This window comes from Anolis sagrei, chromosome 4 (genome assembly GCF_037176765.1).
Source record: "Anolis sagrei isolate rAnoSag1 chromosome 4, rAnoSag1.mat, whole genome shotgun sequence".
Lineage (NCBI taxonomy): Eukaryota > Metazoa > Chordata > Lepidosauria > Squamata > Dactyloidae > Anolis > Anolis sagrei.
In genome coordinates, this window is record NC_090024.1 from 242,889,675 (window position 1) to 242,914,890 (window position 25,216).

The following is a 25,216-nucleotide window of genomic DNA, read 5'->3' on the forward strand; positions in this document are numbered from 1 at the left end:
GAAGAGACCTCATGGGCCATCCAGTCCAACCCCATTCTGCCAAGAAGCAGGAATATTGCATTCAAATCACCCCTGACAGATGGCCATCCAGCCTCTGTTTAAAAGCTTCCAACAGAGTTAAGAAACAGTTAAAAACAATGATATAATAAACAATCAGTATGGTTCTCAACCTGGGGTCCCCAGATGTTTTTGGCCTACAACTCCCAGGAATCTCAGCCAGTTTATCAGCTGTTAGGATTTCTGGGAGTTGTAGGCCAAAAACATCTGGGGACCCCAGGTTGAGAACCACTGAAAACATCTCATTGGCTTCTCATAGGTAGATTCAAGATCTAATCTCATAATCTGTTGATCCATGTTCCTATATTCAATACACTAGTATTGTCATTCTAGTCCATGTCCTTTAAAACTCTACAAACATCTACTGTCCGAAGGCCTGGTCCCAAAGCCATGATTTTAATTTCTTTCTGAAAGCCAGGAGGGAGGGAGCAGACCTTACCTCATTTGGGAGTGTGTTCCATAGGCGAGGGGCCACCGCCGAGAAGGCCGTGCCTCTCGTCCCTGCCAGACGCATTTGTGCAATTGACCGGAGTGAGAGAAAGGCCTCCCCGGCTGATCTTAGATTACGAGATGGGACGTAGAGGTGGATGCGTTCGGACAAGTAAGCTGGGCCAGAACCATATAGAGCTTTATAGGTCAAACCCAGCATTTTGAATTAGTACTTCATTAGTACTATTCTCCTTTTGATATTTATGCGGACTATATTTAGGAGTTACAGTATAGTAATAATTAGAACCCAGTTGGGACTGTAAAGCGAGACTAAAAAATGTTTTTGTATTGTCAATTTCTATTTTCGTTACATTGCAATATAGATATCTGTGCATAGATAGATCTAGCAAAACTTCCAAGAGAAGCACCTTCTCAGCCACGACTATCCCAGTTGCAGCTGTGTTCTCTCAAATGTGCAGAAAACAGCAGAAGGCAGTCATGCAAGACAAAGGGACAGAAGGCCTTAAAGGTAACTCAGAATGGGCTGCAATGGCCCAAAGTGATGCAAAGGAGTAGGAGAGGCTTGGAGGTTGCACAAGGTTGCAAGGAGAGGGAAGGGTGCAGACAAAGCACCCCAGAGAGTTAAACTTGCCCACCTACAAGTCTTATCCCACTTTCCCTTGAGAGGCAATTGGGATCAATGTTACTGAGCCTCATGTAAGACACCCCGAGTCCCCATTGGGCGGGATATTAAATAATGTTTGTTATTATTATTATGAGGCTGCATCACAGGGCCAGTTCATAGAATCCTAGAGTTGGAAGAGACCCCCAAGGCCCATCCACAGTCCAATCCCCTGCCACGCAGGAACACACAATCAAAACACTCCTAACAGATGGCCAAGCAGCCTCTGACAGTCGCGTCTGTCCAGTCTCTTGTCTACTCTGCCTATAAGGCAAACACATTTTGCTCTGTGGGAAGGACTTCCAAAGCAGGGACCACAACAAGCCGAAACGCAGAGGGTGGAACCACCCAGTTTCTTCTTGGTACGTAGAGGTACGGAGCTGTAATGTCACTATCATCTCTCTAACCCAGGTAGGAGCAAAATTGGGCCCTCCAGGTGTTTTGGACTGCAACTCCCAGCATTCCTAACAGCCTCAAGCCCCTTCCTTTCCCCCCTCAGCCGCTTAAGCGGCTGAGGGGGGAAAGGAAGGGGCCTGAGGCTGTTAGGAATGCTGGGAGTTGAAGTCCAAAACACCTGGAGGATCCAAATTTGCTCCTACCTGCACTAAACTCACTCACAGAGCTTGGGAAGGTTACATTTTGGGATGACCACTCCCAGGACACCCTCTCCCCCACCCCACCCACTTCCCAGCCAGCAAGGCCATTGTAATTTTCCCCAAGTCTTGTCTGTTTGTGCTTGAATATTCAGAAATCACGAATCTCCCAAGACAAAGAGTGCTAGATACGAAGAGGATGAGTCCCCCGACAACAACGCTGCTTCCCCCCCCCACCCAGCCACCCCTGTCCCAACGCTGCTCTCAGACAAACAGACGCAAGCAAGACCATCCTTTCTGACAATCTAAGGGAAGTTGGGGGGGGGGGGTTACTCACAGCGTAGACTGCTAAATTGGCAAAAGGTGAGGCAATCCAAAGTCAGTTCTATTTTCCCCACAGGGGAAGAAATGGAAGTAGTAGTGAAGTGCAATCGGTGTGAGCCGATTCCACAGTGTAAACAGTGTGCGAGCGAGGCCAGGACACAGCGATTATGTGCTCCTGGCCCTTCCTGATTGGTAAAATGGTAGGGGAAAGGGGTCCGGGGGATTTGCGTAAACATGATTCTGCCGGAAGGAGTCTCTGCGAAGCGCCTCTGAAGAAAGCGGCACTGGGCCTGTCCATGCCAGGGACCGAGCACGGCAGGAATGACCGGCAGAGACGACGGAGGAGGGATGGAGGGCAGGCAGACACGAGGCCAACGCTTTCAGCCTGCCCTATGGACCAAGACACTGAAATGCAAAACTTTGAGAGGAAACACTCTCTTAAGTGGAAGGAGGCTGGAAAGTCACTGAGACGGGTAGCTCCTGATTGATGAATGAAGTTGGGAGGTGAAAAAAAATACCTGAAATTCTATCTGCTGCAACCTACTCGCTGTCCAGGGCTGGGGCACACACTCTAGTGTGACGCGGCAGTTCCAGTCCACCGGCAAGCCCTTCCGGAAGCCTTTCCAGCCCCTGGGTCGGTAGGACAACAAACACAACGGGCGCCTCCGCTGCACCCCATCCGCACACGCTCAGCTCCGTCCTCCGCCTCTCACTGGAATGCTTGGTGGAAACGGGGCAAGGTGGTGGCGCCCAAGCCAGGAGAGAAGACCGAAGGCAACGAATGGAGGGCGCCGAAGCCGAAGGAGGCAGCGGCGCCTCCCGGAGACTCTTGAGGTGGCAAAGTGGAGAGGAGAGACTGGGTCTCCGCCTGCGAATAGCCCATGACCAGCCCCCCGGAAGAAACGGGCGGGTTGCACGAAGGCAGGTTCAAGGGGAGGAAGCCCAGGAGGTGGGAGAAGTCCATGTTAGCAGCACAGAGAGCCTCGGAAAGCGAAGCGGGACTCTTGGAGAGCAGCGTCTCCTCCAGGGTGAGAGGCTGAGGGGAAGAGGAGGAGGGCTCCCCAGGCGCCAGAGACAGGCCACCTGGCAGCTCTGCCAAACAGCTGTCCACCTCTGTCTTAGGGATTTTGTCAGGCAGGTATGAGGTAGACCCGAGCTGGTACTTTGGGGGAGGCTGCGGCGGGGAGGGCGGCTCCAGAGGGTAGCTCATCCCCATGGGCAGCGCGTTGGGGACCAGAGAGTGGGGCATCCCCGAGCCGGGCATGGCAGGGACGTGAGCCCCGTACATGCCCATGGGCAGCATCCCAGGGAAGCCCTTGCTGTTCATCACGTCCCGGGAGGCCATGCACAGGACCGGACTCAGCTCCTCCTTGACGGCGACGGATGAATTGCAACTCAGGAGGCTCAGCATGTCCACTGGCTCTGTCTTGATCTTGAGCAGCTCTTGCGAGTGGCTCTTCTTCATGTGCCTGGTCAGGTGGTCCTTGCGGCCAAAGCGCTGGGCGCAGTACTGGCACAAGAAGTCCTTCCGGCCCGTGTGGACGACCAGGTGCCTCCGCACGTCTTTGCGGGTGTAGAAGCGCCGGTCGCAGTGGTCACACGGGTGTTTCTTCTCCTTCACGCTGCCCGAGGGCCTCCGAGAGTGGGCCTTCAGGTGCTCCAGCAGGACCTGGGTGCTCTCAAACATCTGCAGGCACACCTTGCAGCTCAGGTCGCCGCTGGCAGCAGCATGCATGGCCAGGTGGCGCCGGTAGCCAAGCTTGGTGTTGTAGTTCTTCCCGCACTCGGGGCAGTGAAGCGCTTCCTTGTTGGGGTCGTGCGTCTGGAGGTGGTTGCGGAGGTGGTCCTTGCGGTGGAACATTTTCTCACAGTACATGCATTGGTGGGGCTTCTGGGCAGAGTGGGTGGCCAAGTGCCTTGCCGGGGGAAAAAAGAGGAGAGAGAGAAAGTCAGGATTGAAAATGCCTCCCAAGCACAAAAGCTGGGCAGATCCAGCTTCTGCAAACAGAGCTCTTGTCAGAAATATTAAAAATTAACTACCGTATATACTTGAGTATAAGCTGACCCGACTATAAGCCGAAGCACCTAATTTTACGCAAAAAAACTGGGAAAACATATTGACTCAAGTATAAACCGAGGGTGGGAAATGCAGCCACTACAGGTAAATTTCAAAATAAAAATAGATACCAATAAAATTACATTAATTGAGGCATCAGGAGGTGAAATGTTTTTGAATATTTACATAAAACTGTAATTTGAGAGAAGACTGCCCAACTCTGATTAAATCATTATTCTCACCTTCAATGTAAATATACTTACGTATCCTTCCAACAATAATAGAGTAAAATAAAAAACGTAATAATAATAATAATAATAATAATAAAGTAAAATAATGGAAATGCAATAATAACAGTAATAATGGACTAATAAATGTAATAATAGAGTAAAATAATAAATGCAACACTAATAAAGTAAAATAATAAATGTAATAATAATCATAAATAGTATAAAATAATAATAATAATAATAATGTAACATACTGTAAATGTAATAATAATAGAGTAAAATAATAAATGTCATACTAATAAAGTAAAATAATAAATGTAATAATAATCATAAATAGTATAAAATAATAATAATAATAATAATAGGGTAACATACTGTAAATGTAATAATAACAGAGTAAAATAATAAATGCAATACTAAAAGTAAAATAATAAATGTAACAATAATCATAAATAGTGCAAAACAATAATAATAATAATAATAATAATAATAATAATAATAATAATAGGGTAACATACTGTAAATGTAATAATAATAGAGTAAAATAATACATGAAATAAAAATAATACTAATACCAGAGTAAAATAATAAATAACCTTGACTCGAGTATAAGCCGAGGGGAGCTTTTTCAGCCTAAAAAAGTGGCTGAAAAACTAGGCTTATACTCAAGTATATACAGTAAGTATTTTAATTACAAAAAAGTGAGTCAAGGGCTAAATGGATGCAATGTATCAGCAAAACCTGCCATTCTATATAAGCAGATGTGCCTCTAGCTTAGTAGCCCTCAGTGTGAAGAGGCTTCAGTCTGAGACAGCCCTCAGTGTGAGAAGGCCTCAGTGTGTTAGTAGGCCTCAGTATGAGGAAGGCCTGGTGTGAGACCCTTCGGTGAGAGGAAGCTCCAGTGTAAAGGCTGCTGTGTGTAAAAAGCTACTGTGTGAAGCTCCTGTATTAACTTTGGTGTGAGAAGAGGCTCTGTGAGAGTGAAGCTGTTTTATCTGCATGAGAAAGAAGCCCAACATGGAAGCAAAGGAGGAAGTGTAAAGAACTTTGTGTTACGGAAACCTTGTTCTTGTAAACAGTGCAACCATATTGTTTTGCTACAAAGAAAAGCCACCTATGGAAGAGATAACTTTGGTCTGTGTGTTTTTGTTATGTTTATCACTTGGGACTGCTGATGCTGGGTCACGCTGCTGCTAAGTTACTCTGCTGTACATTTATGAGCAGGGTCTTTTATTAATAAACCCACTCGCTCAAGAGCTCTTGCTCTCCTGAGAGAGATATGGGGCTGAAGGAGGCCAAGCAACACATGGTTGAACAATACGCCTCACCTTCGGATATTCATTAATAACATGTGACTGCTAGTACTATCAGTAACTGCTATTGATACCAATTGCAAGGTCAGAGGTACTGTTCTCCCAAATGCCAGTTGCCAAAGCATGTGGGCAAGAGAAGGATGTTGCATTCATGCCTGGCTTTGGATTTCCCAAAAGGCATCTGCATGAAGAGAGCTCTGGATCAGGAAGGTCTGACCCAGGACAGCTCTTTTAAGGCCATCCAAATCATAAATGAGCCACATTCGCTGTTAACTCTGCAAATTATTTTCACTCCTTTTACATGTTTTATCCTTTCTGCTAGGAATTCTGCTCTTTACCAAGAATTATAAATCAGATTTACGCCATCCCATCGCAGAGTTTTCTTGAGTATATTTCCTCAGTGTGAGTTTGCCATTGGGTTGACTTTAAACTCACATGCAAAACATCACACCACACTGGAACACTTTCTATTATCCTATTACCACCCAAATACTTATCTCTGTATTTCGTTACCAATACTGTATTTACACTGGTGTTTACTGAAGGATGTTCAGGTTCATTGGCCTTAACCTACTGCAAAACACTGTGGAAAACGTTAAACTGCTCGTGATCAGTGTGATATGCAGCCTATAATTTTCCAATCCTAACAGAAAAAGAAGTGTATGCTATTAATCTAGATTCAGATGTCTTCCACTAGATCTCTCATGTTTCCCCTCAGGAAGATAGGGCGGAATGCAAATAAAGTATTAGTATTATTATTATTATTGTTATTATTTGAAACACAACAAGATGAGTCCACAGCAGACACTCTGCTGGCTGTTGAATTGGATCACACGTCAGACACTTCCCAAGTGTCTAGGACTGTGTGATGTATCTGCGAATAATGCATGCAGATCCCAGTAAGGTGGCCTTTTGCAGCTGGCAGATGGTAATTTTGTCAGCGCCAATTGTGTTTAAGTGCACGCCAAGGTCTTTAGGCACTGCACCCAGTATAAATAGCAGTTCCTAATTGGTACTGTCATAAAAATCGCCAATAACAAAATAATGAAATTTGGAAAGTTTTGTTAGAGTTCTGCAATTTCCACCACCATAACTTTAGCAACACTTTAGAAGTAGCTAATATAGAAAATCGAACTGACTTGACAATGGAACTGGACAATACTTTATAATGAGGAGACGTTAATGATGTTGTTTTTATTGCTGTTGTGATGTTTTATACTGTTTATTGTTTTAATTGATATTATGTTTCTATGTATACTGATTTGTTGGAAACCGCCCTGAGTCGCCGATTGGCTGAGAAAGGCGGTATACAAATACAGTAAATAAATAAATAGTTCTGAAATTTTCACCACCAGAACTTTAGCAACACTTTAGAAGTAGCTAATATAGGAAATTGAATTGACTTGACAATGGAACTGGACAACGCTCTATAATGAGGAGACGCTAATGATGTTGCTTTTATTGCTGTTGTGATGTTTTATATTATTGTTTTAATTGGTATTATGTTTTTATGTATACTGATTTGTCGGAAACCGCCCTGAGTCGCTGATTGGCTGAGAAAGGCGGTATACAAACACAGTAAACAAATAAATAGTTCTGAAATTTTCACCACCAGAACTTTAGCAACACTTCAGAAGCAAAGCACCACCTTTAGCAACACTTTAGAAATAAAGCACCAGAACCCTCTAGTAGTTTTGTAAGTACTTTAGAACCATTTAGAATCAAGGATTGCCCATGCCTTGGTTGTTGTTCAGTCGTTTCCGACTCTTTGTGACTTCATGGACCATGCCTAGTCTTTAGGATTTTATTCTAGCTTTTAGAACTGCAGCTCATAAATGAATAAATATGGGGGGATTATGGGCTGTTGATCACCGGGATTGTGGCACAGCTGGCTGAGTGTCAGCTGCATTAAGATCACTCTGACCAAAAAGGTCATGAGTTCGAAGCCAGCCCGGGTTGGAGTGGGTTTCCAACCAATTGTGTGTAGCCTGTTGTCGACCTTTGCAACCCGAAAGACAGTTGCATCTGTCAAGTAGGAAAATTAGGTACCACCTTAAAGTGTGGGGAGGCTAAATTAACTGATTTATGAAGCCATAAAGAAGACTCCAGCAAAGCATTCCAGCGGGGAAGCATGCGGGGAATGCGGAAGTGCTTCATCAGCGTCGCAGATGGACGATGAAAGTGACAGCTCCCCTGGCGGCCAGAAAAAGTTAAATAGCCTCTGTGTATGTCTGTATATGTTTGTATGTCAAAAATTGGCATTGAATGTTTGCCATATATGTGTACACTGTAATCTGCCCTGAGTCCCCTGCGGGGTGAGAAGGGCGGGATATAAAAGCTGTAAATAAATAAATATTTGTTCCCACCTACCTGTACAGTTTGTATTTGGAGGCAAAGGCCTTGCCGCAGTGCAGTTGTGGGCAGCAGTAGGGTCTCTGCTCTGGGTTTGCTCTCAGCTTATCCAAGCTGGGGAAGGAGGCACCCGACAGGTCATACTGGCATCTCCCTTGAAGGTCGCTCTCTCGGCCCTTGGGCCGGGGCACTAGTTTCCAGCCTGCCTCCTCCTCCTCCTGCTTTGCATCTTGAATCCAATTGGGGACGCTGGTGAAGAAGGCGGTCATGGCAGGCCGGCTGGAGGAGGGCCATACGAAGGAGAACTCCTGTCTTTGGGCATCTCACTGGCACAGTCACCTCTACCAACACTGTTCAGAAGTTTCAACAGGAGGAGGTCTCCACCTGGAAGGACCAATGACATGCTTGAGGAAAACAAATACATACATACTCAAATGCATACATATGTGTCCCCAAAGGAAATCACTGTTTTGGAGTATTATCACTTCTTTTTATTTTGTAATTTTATTTGTTGTAGTCTTCGGAAGACATGAAGAAAGAAAGAAAATAGGACTCTTGACCCAGTTTTTTGTCCTTGGAAGACATTTTAAATTCTCAGACTTCAGAATCAAATTTTAAGAAGCACCTGAAACTTTCTGAGTCCTCAGTGTGCTGCTCACAAAACCATGAAGGAAATCTATTGTCAAGCTTGTCTATATAAATTTATTTATTTATTTATTTGCTATACTTGCATACCGCCGTTTCTCAGCCTAGCCGGCGACTCAACGCGGTTTACAACAACTTATAACAAACAACAGTATACAGTTTAAAAGCATAAAAACACGATCCACAATACATATATCAATAAACAACCAATTCATCTCTTGACTAAAATCGCGATCCAGTTTCGTCGTCCAAATTGCCAGTCTTTCAATCATTACACTTATTGCACTGAGTTAACTGAACGCCTGCTCGAACATCCAAGTTTTTAGTCTTTTCCGGAAAACCATCAATGAGGGGGCTGATCTTACCTCTATGGGGAGGGCGTTCCATAGCCGCGGGGCCACCACAGAAACGGCCCTGTCTCTCGTCCCCGCCAGCCGCACCTGTGAAGCAGGTGGGATAGAGAGCAGCCCCCCCCCCCAAGAAGATCTTAGGGTTCTGGTGGGCTGATAGGCTGAGATACGTTCGGATAGGTAAGTTGGACCAGAACCGTTTAGGGCTTTAAAGGCCAGCGCCAGCACTTTGAATTGAGCCCGGTAGCAGATCGGCAGCCAGGGGAGCTGGTGCAGCAGCTGGTATGCTCCCTGCGCTCCGCTCCAGTTAGTATCATGGCTGCCGAGCGTTGGACTAATTGGAGCTTCCGGGCCGTCTTCAAAGGCAACCCCACGTAGAGAGTGTTGCAGTAGTCTAAACGGGATGTAACCAGAGCGTGGACTACCGTGGCCAAGTCAGACTTCCCAAGGTACGGGCGCAGCTGGCGCACGAGTTTTAACTGTGCGAATGCTCCCCTGGTCACCGCTGAAACCTGGGGTTCCAGGCTCCACGATGAGTCCAGGATCACACCCAAACTGCGAACCTGTGTCTTCAGGGGGAGTGCGACCCCATCCAACACAGGCTGTAACCCTATACCCTGTTCGGCCTTACGACTGACCAGGAGTACCTCTGTCTTGTCTGGATTCAATTTCAATTTGTTCGCCCCCATCCAGACCGTCACAGCGGCCAAGCACCGGTTCAGGACCTGGACAGCCTCCTTAGTAGCAGGTGGAAAGGAGTGACAGAGTTGGACATCATCCGCGTACAGATGACATCGCACTCCGAAACTCCGGATGATCTCACCCAGCGGCTTCATGTAGATGTTAAACAACATGGGAGACAGTATTGAACCCTGAGGAACCCCACAAGACAAAGGTTGTGGGGTTGAACAGGAGTCTCCCAGTAACACCTTCTGAGACCGGCCCTCGAGGAATGAGCGGAGCCACTGCAGAACAGTACCTCCAAGACCCATTACCGCGAGGCATCCCAGAAGGATACCGTGGTCGACGGTATCGAAGGCCGCTGAGAGGTCCAGCAGCACCAACAGGGACACACTCCCCCTGTCGAGCTCCCGGCGCAGATCATCCACTAAGGCGACCAAGACTGTCTCGGTACCATGCCCCAGCCTAAAGCCAGACTGTGCCGGATCCAGATAATCCGTGTCTACCAAGAATGCCTGGAGTTGTGAGGTCACCACACGTTCCAAGACTTTGCCCAAAAAGGGGAGATTGGAAACAGGCCAAAAGTTGACGAATTGAGTGGGGTCCAGTGATGTTTTTTTCAACAGCGGTTTTATTACAGCTTGCTTTAAGCTGGCTGGAATTTTGCCTTCCCGGAGGGAGGCATTAACCACCACCTTCACCCACTCGGCCAATCCCCCTCTGGCCTCCTTCAGAAGCCAGGATGGGCAGGGGTCTAGGATGCATGTGGTAGCTCTCATTCCTCCAAGCACCTTGTCCACATCCTCAGATTGAACCAATTGAAATGAATCCATCAAAACCGGACAAGCAGATGCTCATGTTACATCCTCAGAGACTGCCGTTAATATGGTGTCTCTGTCGATGCCCTGTCGATGCCCTGGTCGGATCAAATGCCCAGAGCGGATCAAAGCGACTTTGTCTGCAAAGAACTGAGCAAAGGCTTCACAGCGAACTGCCGTGTCATCAGGGCACCCATCCTGGATGGTGGGTTTTAAAAGGCCTCTGACAACTCGGAACAGTTCAGCCGGACGGTTCTTTGCAGACGCAATAGTAGCCGCAAAGAAAGTCTTCTTTGCGGCTTTTATTGCCGTGGCATATGCCCTTAAAAAGGACACAAACCGTGTTCGATTTGGCTCGCTCGGATTCGAACGCCACACGCTCTCTAGTTCCCTCTTCTTTCGCTTCAACGCTGCCAGCTCCTCAGTGAACCAAGGAGCTGGTTTAGCTCGGCTACTTGAGAGGGGACGTTCTGGAGCGATCGTGTCTATTGCTCTAGCCATCTCCCCATTCCAGAGAGCGACCAGGGCATCGACAGGATCACCAACCGAGGCGGCGGGAAATTCCCCAAGAGCCATCAGGAATCCATCCAGATCCATAAGCCTCCTGGGGCGGACCAACTTAATGGGTCCTCCACCTCTGCAGAGGTTAGGGGGTGCAGTTAGTCTAAAGCTGACCAGGTGGTGGTCGGTCCATGGCAACGGAGAGATGGATAACTCCTCAACACCGCCACCTTCCTCCCATCCCTGGCAGAAAACCAAGTCCAATGTGTGTCCAGCACTGTGGGTGGGGCCAGATACCTGTTGGGACAGCCCCATGGTTGCCATGGCAGACATGAAGTCCTGAGCCGCTCCCGATAAGGCGGTCTCGGCGTGGACAAGCTGGGGGACAAGCTGGGGGACTTCAATGTAATGTTCGTTTGTGGTATTCACAGAACTCAAAAACCCCTGGATGAATTGGTACCAAATTTGGACACAAGACACCTAACAACCCTGTGTTTTCTGGTGGTTTTCTGGTGACCCTTCTGACACCCCCTCGCAACCCATTCCCCAGGGGTCCAAACTTCAGGTTGAGAAATGCTGCCTTAAGGCCACCCAGTCCAACTCCCTTCACCATAGCAGGAAAACATAAAGCCCTCCTGACAAAGAGCCATCCAGCCATAGATATAGATAAATATATATGATTCACACACACACGTTTATGACAGATATAGTACCACCTCCCTGGTGACACCCCCCCCCCCCCGGCGGTCTTGACTTCCCAGGTTGAGAAATGCTACCTTAAGGCCATCCAGTCCAACTCCTCTCACCAGGCCAAGAAAACATAATCAAAGCCCTCCTGACAAAGGGCCATCCAGCCATTCACACACAAACTAATGTGTATATGAGAGATGCAGTATTAAGATTTGAAAAGGACCCCAGATTACCAGACTGGGCCACAGTAACGCGTGGCAGGGGACCGCTAGTTTATATTAAAATTCATATAGAATTCTGTAACAAACATGTCACCCCTTTCAGGTGCGAATGTTGCAAATGGCCACCTTGATTAGCATTGAATGGCTTTGCAGTTTCAAAGCCTGACTGGTTGCTGCTTGGGGGATCCTTTGTTGGGAAGTGTTAGCTGGCCCTGATTGATTACTGTCTGGAATTCCCCTGCCTTTTGGGTGTTGCTCTTTTATTTACTGTCCTGATTTTAGAGTTTCTTTTTTAAAAAAATGTTGGTAGCCAGATTTTGTTCATTTCCATGGTTTCCTCCTTTCATGCTTGTGGATTTCAATGGTTTCTCTGTGTAGCCTGACATAATGGTTGTTAGAGTGGTCCAGCCACTCTAGAGTGGTCACAGCAACCCAATGATTCTGGCCATGAAAACCTTTGGCTTCATCTTGCTTATTTGATACAAATTTGGATTCCCTGCAAAAGATGCCAGGGGATATAGGACTTAGCAGGAATACATATTTATTTATTTATTTATTTATTTATTTATTTATTTTTATTATATATGCCGCCCTTCTCACCCCGAAGGGGACTCAGAACGGTTTACAAGGTATATATTACATACAATATATTATATATTATAGCATAGTACAATATCAGCATTAAACATTGCTATATTGCACCATACCACTATGTCGTAATATTATTAGTAATATTACATGTAATATAAATATATAATTATAATATCATATTATTATATTGCATTAATTATAATATTATAAATATTATACGTATATACACTATATTATATTACTAGAATAGCACAGGAGACAAGGTGGAACTGTCCCCTGGCCCTCTCTCTTCACTCTGGCCCAGAGCGACCGTTGGCGTTGGGGAGAAGTGCTATACATACAGAGCTATAGCATTCCAGTTCTTCTAATCCACTTTAAAACTCAAATTTCATCTCAGAAATGGAAACACTGTGAGTGATCTTGCACAGATTCTTTCTAAGAGAAAGCATTGAAGCATTGAAAACCCCACCCTCCTTCTGCATAACACTAACTCCTGACAGCCAGCGCTGCAGCACATTTCTGCCACTAAAAAATACTTTTTGGGACAGGAATGACTGGCCCGAGTGAATGACCGAATCCCAGAGTGAGCTGTGAATCTGATCATTGCTCAGCTAAAAGACCACACAAGCTGCTCTGTGTGTGCCCAGAGGAGCTGCTCTGGCATTCTCGAAGAAAGAAAGGAGTGAAGAATAAAGAGAGCCATTCAGAGAACAAAAAAGCCTGTACAGCCAGAATCACACTCTTGAATTGCCAATCTAAGCATAGAAATGAGACTTGTTTCCAAATGGAAGTGTACAGGATTGAGGTATAGACTGGAATTAAATTTTACCAAAGTATAATTTCTATATGACCACGAGAAAGGAGCTTAAAATCCTAATCTCGGCTTTGAGACACATCTTCACTGTTCCTTTGTATGGCTAGGACATTGAAATATCTCCAAGATGAATGGAACCATCTCAACTGGGCTCTCCAGGCCAATGGAGACTCCACCTCAGACATCAGAAGAGCTGCAAGACCGAGAAGAAGCCACGAGAGTGAAGACAAAGATCCACCCAGAAGAAAAGTGTTCTTGCCAGACATCAAGGGAACCACTGACCGCAGAGGGAATCTGATGAGGAAACACAACATACAAACTATCTACAGACCCACCAGGAAAATCCAACAAATGCTACGTTCAGCAAAGGACAAGAGGGATCCTCTCACTTCTGCAGGAGTCTACCGTGTACCATGCAGCTGTGGACAAGTCTACAGAGGGACCACCAAAGGTAGCATTTTCCAACTCACAAATCAAGGAACATGAAAGGCACTGCAGACTTCTTCAACCAGAGAAGTCAGCCATAGCAAAGCACCTGATGAACCAACCTGGAAACAGTATTTTATTTGAGAACACAGAAATGCTGGACCACTCTCACAACCACCATGTCAGGCTACACAGAGAAGCCATTGAAATCCACAAGCATGTGGACAATTTCAACAGAAAGGAGGAAACCATGAAAATGAACAAAATCTGGCTACCAGTATTAAGAAACTCTAAAATTACAACAGCAAAACAACAGAGGACATCTAATCACCTCTCAACAAAAGACTGCCCCATGCACTTCCAGGCCATCAAATGCTAATCAAGGTGGTCAGTTGAAACATTCACACCTAGCTCCAGCAGACAAGAGTCCTTGGTCCCACCCTGGACATTCCACAGATATATAAATCCTTTTTCCTAGTTCCAACAGACCTCACTACTTCTGAGGATGCTTGCCACAGATGCAGGCAAAACGTCAGGAGAGAATGCCTCTAGAACAGGGGCCCACAAACTTTTTAAACAGAGGGCCAGGTCACAGTCCCCGACCTATTGGAGGACCAGATTATTTGAAAAAAACATGAATGAATTCCTATACACACTGAACATATCTTATTCGTAGTGCAAAAACCACTTAAAAACAATACAATAATTAAAATGAAGAACAATTTTAACAAATATAAATTTATTAGTATTTCAATGGGAAGTGTTGCTTGCTGCACCAGCTCCACTGGCTACCAATTAGCTTCCGAGCACAATTCAAAGTGCTGGTTTTAATCTATAAATCCCTATACGGTTCCGGCCCAGTTTACCTGTCCGAACGTATTCTCCTCTATGAACCATCAAGGACATTAAAATCTTCCAGAGAGGCCTGCTCTCGGTCCCACCACCTTCGCAAGCACATATGGTGGGGACGAGAGACAGGGCCTTCTCTGTGGTGGCCCCTGGGCTATGGAACTCTCTCCCAAGTGAGATTAGATCTGCCCCCTCCCTCTTGTCCTTCAGGAGGCTAGTGAAATCCTGGTTATGGAACGAAGCATTCCCAGAATAATGGCTGAGACTGATTACAGACCAAAGTGAGTGACCACATATGCGGACTGAGTTGAACATGATTTTACCTTGGCAATTTGGTATTTATTTATTTACGACATTTATATGCCGTCCCTTCTCACCCCGAAGGGGACTCAGAGCGGCTTACAAGGTATATATACATACAATATATTATTAACATAGTACAATATCAGTTTTAAATATTGCTATATTGCACTATATCAATTATACTGTAATATTACATGTAATATAAATATATAATTATAATATCATATTATTAGTAGTATTATATTGCATTACATTATAATTATATATGTATTTTATCTATATGTATTTTAATCTTGCATTTTTGTATGATGCTTTAAATTGTATTAGTAGCATTGAAACCTTGCTGTAAGCCGGTCTGAGTCCCTCTACGGAGGTGAGAAGATTGGGATATAAAAGTTTTAAATAAATAATATTATAATTATATATTTATATTACATGTAATATTACTAATATTTCAATATAATTGGTATAGTACAATATAGCAATATATAATACTGATATTGTACTATGCTAATAATATAATATATTGTATGTATATATACCTTGTAAGCCGCTCTGAGTCGCCTTCGGGGTGAGAAGGGCGGCATATAAATGTCGTAAATAAATACAAATAAATAAAAAAAAGCACATCTTTCCAGAGTTAGAGACTGAATCAACAATCTGACTAATGCCTCATGCCACCCTCTCAATCCAAATCCTGCATTTGACTGGTTTTTTTTTTTAATTCATAAAGCTTGCTCTGGATTTATATTGAAGCGGAATTCCCTATTGCGTCACCTGTTAGGGATTCCACCCCCCACCCCCTTCCTTAATATGATTTGTGTGCTTTAACATCTGCCTAAGAATCTGGCAAGCGGACAGGGCAGGCTGCCATTCAGCTGGGCCAAGTGCTCCCATCCAAGTAGGTCAAGCAGGACAAGGCCACATGATCTTCCCAGGGAGGTGGGCACCCGGCCAGAGCTGAAGCGCTTCTCTCTCTCCTGCCCTCCCCTCTCCCGGCCACAGTGGAACAGCGCATGGGACAGCACACTTGCAAAAGGGAGAGACCAAAGTCTCTCACACTGTATAACTACAGGACTTTGGCACCAATTTAACTAACAGAACTGCATCTTACAGAATTGTGAGATTTATAGTCAAAGTAAGAATTCTCTGGCAAAGAAATGTGAATGCCCCAGGAAAGAGCAAATTCCAGGTTTCCATAGGATGGAGAGATACTTATGTTATAGACTAGGGCACTGGTCCTCAAGGAGTTTTGGCCTACAACTCCCAGAAATCCCAGCCAATTTACCAGCTGTTCGGATTTTTGGGAGTTGAAGACCAAAACATCTGTGACCCACAGGTTGAGAATCACTAGACTAGGGGAAGGGGAATGATGGTATCAAGCAACATCTTTTGAGGCTAATTTACTGTAATTTAGCATCCGGGGGATTAATGAAGATGGAAGTACAACCACAGTTATTTGGGAGTTACAAGATTGGCAAGATGGCAGAGTAAAATAGGTTTTACAAAGATTCAAACTGTGAGCCATGTCATAACCCTTCAAGGAGTTGTATGAGATGATATAGGTGTGTCAAGCAACTGATCCCTAGTTGTAAGGCAACACATAAACAATGCTAAGACATCAATACTTAAAGCAATCCAGACATAGTTCAATTAATAAGGTTTCTGACAGTAGTAACAGGAGCGGTTGTTAACAGGAGCGGTACTCAGGGAGCACACCACTCCTCTGTTGCGCCAGCTTCACTGGCTGCCAATCTGCTACCGGGCACAATTCAAGGTGCTGGCTTTAGCCTTTAAAGCCCTAAACGGTTCTGGCCCGACCTATCTGTCCGAACGCATCACCCCCTATGAACCAGTTAGGACACTAAGATCATCCGGGGAGGCCCTGCTCTCGATCCCGCCAGCCTCACAGGCACAGCTGGCGGGGACGAGAGACAGGGCCTTCTCAGTGGTGGCCCCTCGGCTGTGGAACGCCCTTCCCGCAGACATTAGATCGGCCCCCTCCCTGGTGGCATTCAGAAGAAGAGTGAAGACCTGGCTCTTTGAACAGGCGTTTAATTAAGCAGTGCAATTAACTGATTGATCTTGGAACTGGAATAATGGATGAGGAAATCAGATTATGACTTTACTGATGAGACGTGATGGGTTAGTTATATGGATGTATTGACGTTATATTGATGTACTGATGTATTGTTATATTGATGTAGTTGTCTTAGTTACTGTTTTTAAATGCTAATGTTGTGCACTTTGTATATTGACCTGTTGTAAACCGCACTGAGTCGCCTATGGGCTGAGAGAGTGCGGTATACAAATAAAGTAAATAAATAAATAAATAGTAGAGCTTTGCAAGTGCCTAGCTCTACTTTTCCTCTGTTTAGATGGCTATGTAGTACTGACACTGAGAAAATTGTGAAGGGGGGGCTCAAGAAACAAAGGCTTTTGATGCAGAATGTATGTGTGTCATAAACAATAATAATAACAACAAAACTTTATTTATACCCCGCCACCATCTCCCCAAGGGGACTCAGGGCGGCTTACATGAGGCCACACCCATCAATACAGTAAACACAATATAACAGAAAAACACAACAGAAAATCAGAAAAATAAAATAACATAAAATACAAAACCAATATAAATAAGCAACACAACAATATAGAATCAAAACATTAAAACACTAAAGATTATCACAGTGGGCAGGGCCAAATTCAAAGATTAAAATTTTAAAACATTGGGAGATAGGGCCATGTAAAATATCAGGAAGGGGATTCTGGGGGGTAAGGTTTGATTTAATTGCACAAACCAGAAAATAAAGTGCTTCTGAGGGTATCTTATGCAAAGTTTGGTCAGGGATTATCATATATTCAATCACTGAAGGCACATTCGAACAGCCACGTTTTCAGGCTCCTCCTGGAAATTGCCAGGATGGAGGCTTGCCTAATATTTCTGGTGAGCAAATTCCAAAGCTGAGGGGCCACCACAGAAAAGGCCCTCTCTCTCGTCCCCACAAGTTGCGCTTGCGATGAGGGCGGGAGCGAGAGAAGGGCCTCTCCGGAAGATCGAAGAGGTCGTCTGGGTTCATAGACGGAAATGCGATCGCGCAGGTAGGTGGGTCCCAAACCATTCAGGGCTTTCTAGGTCAAAACCTGCATCTTGAATTGGGACCGGAAAATGAACTCGAGTTCAAAAAGAGTAGGAATTCACTCTTGCTGACTGTGATTGATGCTATACACTTCCAAATAATTTCTGACTCATAACAAGCCTAAAACAACACTATTACGGAGTTTATTGGCAAGGTTTGTTCAGACAGGCCAAGAGAGTATGACTTATCCAGAATTGTTCTTCTGAGGCTAAGAGGTCACCCAGTGGATTTTCACAGCCAAACAGGGATTCAAACCAGTGTCTCCTAGAGTCTGAGTCCAAAGCTCAAACCACCACACCACACTCGTTCTCACAATAGGCAAGGCAAGCAGTCTTTGGAACCCTAATTGTGTTCCTGCATGCGATAGGACTCAATGGCCCTTGTGGTCTCTTTCCACTCTTATGACTCTGATAAGGTATGTAGGAACTGCAAATCAGAGAGAAAAGGGGAAGCTAGTCTCACTAGTAAGATCCAGCATATTAAAAACAGAGATCTATATGTATACCCACCAAAATGGAAATCGTAAGTTTAGTGGAACCGATAAATGAAAATCTCATCCTTGGGTAAGCTTTCAAAGAGGTATCTAGATTAATGTTGCTTCCGATTACATATGCTATGCTTATCTGATCTGTTGTTTTTCTTCACATATGCATATTGCTAGCTTTCATGGAACACCTTTTTTTCCTAAAATATGCTGAATTGTTCTTTCTTTCCTATTATATCCACTATTTTTCTGTTAAAAGAACCAATGCCAAGGGATGCATCTACAGAGTTTACAGTCAGTCTCAAAGGGGCTACTAGATCCTTTTGCATACTAACATCCCAGACTAACATGACCATAAGGTACATCTGTACTAAAGAAATGCTAAAATAGTAACTAAGGAAACCTATACATGAGGCAATGCCCAATAAAAGTATAAGAATCCTTAACAAAGTAATTCCTCTAAGGGTGGGGCAACCTTTTCAAGGACAATTCTTATGTCAGTAAGCAGTTGTGAAGACACAGTTATTAATATATGCAATTTACCAAACCATTAAAATGCATCAAATTGCCGTAACTACTTGGTCTTGGGCAGCTAAAATATTGGTTAAGTGGTTAATGCACATCCTTTCTGCAGAACCGAGACTGCGAATTGCACATAAGGAAACAGCAGCAAAAGGTGCTTTTATGTGAGCTTGTATAGCAAAGGTGGGCATTTTTTGACAGAAGGTGTAAGCCATGACATAATTGTGTGGATTCAAAATGGTAAACTCCACACAATTATGTCACGGCTTACACCTGCTGTCAAAACGACAGATGATAATGCATGCACCCATTTTCAACAGAAATATTTGAGGGAATATTCAAGGAGATAAAGGGATAATATCAGATAACTACCATATTTACTTAAATCTAATGCTCTTTTTTTTTGGCTAAATTACTTTGCAAAAATTAAAGTGCTCATTAGATTAGCACAATATGGTAATCTTAGTATTGAGCCAATGCGAAAGGGGACGTTCTTCAAGAGCTCCTATTTGAGGGATGTCATCTCAAATTTAATTGCCATGGCTTAATACTATTAGACTGAAGACCCACAGGTAGCAGGTTCGAATCTGGGGAGAGGTGGATGAGCTGACTCTGTCAGCTCCAGCTCCTCAAGCAGTGACATGAGAAGCCTCCCACAAGGATGATAGAACATCAAATCATCCAGGCGTCCCCTGGGCAACGTCCTTGCAGACGGCCAATTCTCTTACACCAGAAGCAACTTGCAGTTTCTCAAGTCTCTCCTGACACGACAAAAAAACAAAAACAAACTATTCGATCCTGAGATTTGTAGTATGGTGAGGCATCAGCCTTCTAAGGCAGAGAAAACTCAAGACCTAGTAAAACTACATAATTTCACAGGATTGAACCAGGGCAGTTAAAGTGGATTCATTCTACAGCATAGATGCACCTCAAGGTTTATTTTCTGTTGCTGGAAGCTTTGGTAATCTAACACCTTTGTTGTGAAAGAAGCAATTCTAAGCCTACAGCAAATGTAATGCACACCTTTTTGCCAAATGACAAAGAGACAAATATTTGGCTGATGTGCATTATTAGATTTATCAGCAAATACTTTGTTTTGGTTTCAGGGGTTTGAAAATTGAAATATTAGATTTAATAGCACCTTAGACTTAAGTCGATATGATACTCTCTTGGTGGAGAAATCCCCTTTATACTGAGAAAGGCTTTTTCTTACCTGAACCTGAATGGTCTACTTTGATAGTTGGCAAACCTCCAGATTTATTTTATTTGTGATATTTGTATACCACCCTTCTCAACCCCAAAGGGGACTCAGGGCGGTTCACAGTGTTGGCAGCAATTCAAGGCAATTGATAAAATACAGTATAGAACATCAAAGTTGACCCTCCTCTGATAAAACATTAAACATTATTAAATGCAGCACATAAAATCACAAATCACACACACGGTAAAGTCAGGTCCAGAACTAGAGTTGAAGAAGTTACTTTTTTGCCCTGCAACTCCAAGAACCAGCTGGCCAAGAACCAAAACAATGGAAAGATGGAGTGGTTTATTTTATGTCTGTGGAGATTTTGAGAGAGTAGCTGGCTGATAAGAGATGGAAGTATAAGCGACAAGTTCTCAAAGGTGCCATAGGCTGTTAAAGGTGGTGCAGGATTAGATTGGGGCTGTGTCACAAAAGTAGAATACAAGTGGAACATTCCTTGTCTGAAATTCTGGGGAAAAAAATCTAAAATTGACCACATGAATAGCTGAGATAGTAACACCTTTACTTTCTGATGGTTCAATGTACACAACTACATTTCATGCACAAAATTATATTTAAATTATTGTATAAGATGACCCTCAGTCTATGTGTATTAAGTCCCATTTTTAAGGAGCTCCACTGGCTGCCAGTCATCTTCCGGTCCCAATTTAAGGTACAGGTCATCACCATATCCTGTGCTATTTTAATAATATGTTATAATATAATATATAATATATTGTGTATACATATAATATTTATAATATTGTAATGTAATGCAATATAATACTACTAATAATAATATGATATGATATTATAATTATATATTTATATTACATGTAATATTACTAATAATATTACAGTATAATTGATATAGTGCAATATAGCAATATTTAAAACTGATATTGTACTATGTTAATAATATATTGTATGTATATATACCTTGTAAGCCGCTCTGAGTCCCCTTCGGGGTGAGAAGGGCAGCATATAAATGAAATAAATAAATAAATACATAAATATAAAGCCCTGAACGGTTTGGGACCCACCTACCTTCATGACTGCATCTCCTATCATCAACCTGCACAACCTCATCAATCCTCTGGGGAGGCTCTCCTTTTGCCTCTTCCTTTACCACAGGGAAGACTTATGGGAACGAGGGAGAAAGCCTTCTCGGCTGTGGCTCCCCAACTTTGGAACTCACTACTTAGTGCGATTAGGCAAGCCCCCTCCTTAGCAGATTTAAAAAAAAATCCTGAAAACCTGGCTCTTCTGTTGTGCCTTTGGAGAGTGACCATTTATTCCACTTCTGTTTGCCCCATCTATAGTGTTGCCCCTATGATGCACTTTCCCCTGCCCTAAACTGAAAGCCTTACCCCACTGTTTTAACCTTCTTGGGCTCCCCTCACTTACACATTTTCTATTATTACCTCACCCAGGGTTTTATCATTTTATCTCGTCCATTTGGCCTGCCCATCCTGTTCGATTTTATACTGTGTTAATTTGCTTTATTCTTTTGTTTTGCTACTGTAATTATTTTCTGGTGTAAGTTTTGTTTTTTACATTCTGTATTTTATTGTGTTGTACTGTATATTTTTGGGCTTGGCCTCAGATTAGCTGCCCCGAGTCCCCATTGGGGAGATGGTGATGGGGTATAAATAAAGTTTATTATTATTATTATTATTTGCATTCCTTCTAATTTCTTTCTTAATTTGTTAGGGATTTCTGGGAACTGACGTCCAAAACACCTGGAGAAGCAGAGTTTGAGAAGCACTGGTCTAGAGTCTAACCCAGAAGGAAAGTGGGTGCTTTTCTCCTTAGCTACAAATTCAACCTGTCGACTGGGCTTGAGAGACCTGCACCTGCCTGCCTCTTGGTGAGGCTCTCTCCTGACTCCCTCTAACCCAGAGTTTCTCAACCTAGGGGTCGGGACCCTTGGGAGGCTTGTGAGGAAGTGTCATAGGGGTTGCCAAAGACCATCAGAAAACACAGTATTTTCTGTTGGTCATTGGTGGGGTTCAGAATGCTCTTTGACTGTAGTGCAACGATCAGCAGCCAGGATGCTAACTGGGGCCCCTTACAGAGAGAGGTCAACTCTCCTGCTCAAGGAGCTCCACTGGCTGCCGTTTATATTCCGAGCCCAATTTAAGGTGCAGGTGCTTACCTACAAAGCCCTGAACGGTTTGGGACCAGCCTACCTGTGTGACCGCATTTCCATCTACGAACCCACACGTTCACTTCGGTCATCTGGAGAGGCCCTGCTCGTGATCCCACTGGCGTCACAAGCGCGCTTGGTGGGGATGCGTGACAGGGCCTTTTCTGTGGTGGCCCCCTGACTCTGGAACACCCTCCCCAAAGCCCTTAGACAGGCCCCTACATTGGCTGTCTTCAGAAAGAATTTGAAGACCTGGCTTTTCCGATGCGCCTTCCCAGACTAGGAAATCTCCACTACCAAGTCCCATAAGCACTTTATCAGAACCAATGATTGCTGCACATCGCACACTGCACTTGCCCTAGAAGCCCTATATACTAGCCTTGGGCAATCCATGGTTCTAAAGTACTTACAAAAGTAAAGTTCTGATGGTGAAAATTTCAGAACTCTAACAAAACTTTCAAAATTTAATTATTATTTCATTATTGGTGATTTTAATGACAGAACCAATTAGGAACTGCCATTTATTATGAAATTTTGAGAGTTTTGTTAGAGTTCTGAAATTTTCACCACCAGAACTTTACTTTTGTAAGTACTTTAGAACCATGGATTGCCCAAGCCTACTATATACACCTCCTGTCACATCAGCACTTTTAATCTTTGTACCCATTCTCTGGCCCGGCCCAGTTTTATTGTGTTTTAGTGTATTGTGCTTGTTGTTTACTTTGCTTTATTCTGTTTTTAATTGTTTGATTTGCTTGGACTGTATTGTTGTGTTGTGTGTTGAGGCCTCGGCCTATGTAAGCCGCATCGAATCCTTCGGGAGATGCTAGCGGGGTACAAATAAAGTTTAATAATAATAATAATAATAATAGTCTCTTCTGCTGTGTTTTTCAGTGTTTTTATGAGTGATCGTCACTTGTTGGCCTGATACGTGTCTTGGGGTTCAGAATGTTCTTTGATTGTAGGTGAACTATAAATCCCAGCAACTACAACTCCCAAATGACAAAATCATTTTTTTGAGTGATGGACATACATTGGTTTGTTAGGTGTCTTGTGTCCAAATTTGGTGTCAATTCGTCCAGTGGTTTTTGAGTTCTGTCAATCCTGCAAACGAACATTACATATTTATTTAAATAGAATATTAGGCTATTATTATTACTATTGGGTTTTCACTCTACCAGACTGAACGATGAAGTATCCAAATGCCACCCAAGAATCTAGGAACCTGCAAGGCCTTGGAAAGATAATGGGCCACATTATAACAACCAGGCTTGCTATTTTTTGCCATTCTGTTACAACTCTGCTATCCATGGTGGTTCTGCCTCAATGCTTTGTGGGTTGGTTGGAAATGCTCCTGCATGGCCCATCTGGTGCCGGGAAGACACATGGAGCTGCCGCCAGGATTGTGCTGAGCGCTTTCCTTTCTGCACACTGTCCAGGCTTAAAGGGACCCAGGGAAAGCAATGGGAGGAGAATTAAATTGCCGTCTTCAGTCCCTTCAAGCCCAGCCTACTTTTTCAGGGGGGTCATAACACCAAACTAGAGTGAGGACACCTTAAATCAGCGTTTCTCAACTTGTGGTTAGGGACCCTTGAAGAAGGGATCGCAAGGGGGTGTCAGAGGGGTCGCCAAAGTCCATCAAAAAACACAGTATTTTCTGTTGGTCATGGGAGTTCTTTGTGGCAAGTTTAGTCCAATTCTATCATTGGTGGGGTTCAGAATATTATTTGATTGTGAACTATAAATCCCAGCAACTACAACTCCCAAATGTCAAGGTCTATTTTCCCCAAACTCCACCACTGTTCACATTTGAGTATTCGTGCCAAGTTGGGTCCAGATCCATCATTCTTTGAGTCCATAGTGCTCTCTGGATGTAGGTGAACTACAACTCCAAAACTCAAGGCCAATACCCACCAAACCAGATTAGTCATTGTGTGAGTCAACAGTGCTCTCTGGATGTAGGTCAGAGTTTCTCAACTTGGGGGTCGGGACCCTTGGGGGGTTGCGAGAGGGTGTCAGAGGGGTTGCCAAAGACGATCAGAAAACACAGTATTTTCTGTTGGTCATGGGAGTTCTGTGTAGGAGGTTTGGTCCAATTCTGTCATATAAATCCCAGCAACTACAACTTCCAAGTATCAAGGTCTATTTCCCCCCAAATTTGACCAATGTTCACATTTGGACATATTGAGTATTCATGCCTAGTTTGGTCCAGATCCATCATTGTGTGAGTCCATAATGCTCTCTGGATGTAGGTGAACTACAACTGCTAGGAATTGTGGGAATTGGAGTCCAAAACACCTGGGCCCAGGCCTAAGCCAACTTGGGCCCTCCGGGGGTTTGGGACTCCAACTCCCACAATTCCTAGCAGCCTACGGCTGCTAGGAATTGTGGGAGTTGGAATCCCAAACACCCGGAGGGCCCAAGTTGGCCCAGGCCTGGCCTACGTCTCCCTTGGCCCTGCCCACGCCGTAGGCCTCACTCACTCACCCGCCCGGTGGGAGCGCCTCCCTCTGGCTTCTCCCGCCTCTCCGCGTCTCGCCGCTCTCCTGCCGATGCCTCCAAGGGAGGCGGAGGCGCCATGGCCGGAGTCTCCTTCCTCGGCGGCCTTTATTTTCCTCGCTCGCGCCCCTCAAGGCCTACCATGGCGCCACTTCCGGGCCAGACCGGAAGCCAGAGAGGAGCAGGCCTCTTTTGATGCTTCAGCCTTTGAGAGCGTGTGTGCGCATGCGTCCCCGCTGGGCATGCCGGGAATT

General features: G+C 44.4%; 1 protein-coding gene across 1 annotated transcript; it reads right to left on the bottom strand.

Annotated features, from left to right (window-relative positions):
- Positions 1 to 231: 231 nt before the first annotated feature.
- PLAGL2 (PLAG1 like zinc finger 2) lies at positions 232 to 25,147 on the bottom strand. Its single transcript, XM_060771829.2, has 3 exons — positions 24,951 to 25,147; positions 8,055 to 8,420; positions 232 to 4,001 (listed from the first exon to the last, which is right to left on the bottom strand). The coding sequence occupies exons 2-3, from the start codon at positions 8,303 to 8,305 to the stop codon at positions 2,795 to 2,797; spliced, it is 1,458 nt and encodes a 485-aa protein (XP_060627812.2). The 5' UTR covers positions 8,306 to 8,420; positions 24,951 to 25,147; the 3' UTR covers positions 232 to 2,794.
- Positions 25,148 to 25,216: the final 69 nt, after the last annotated feature.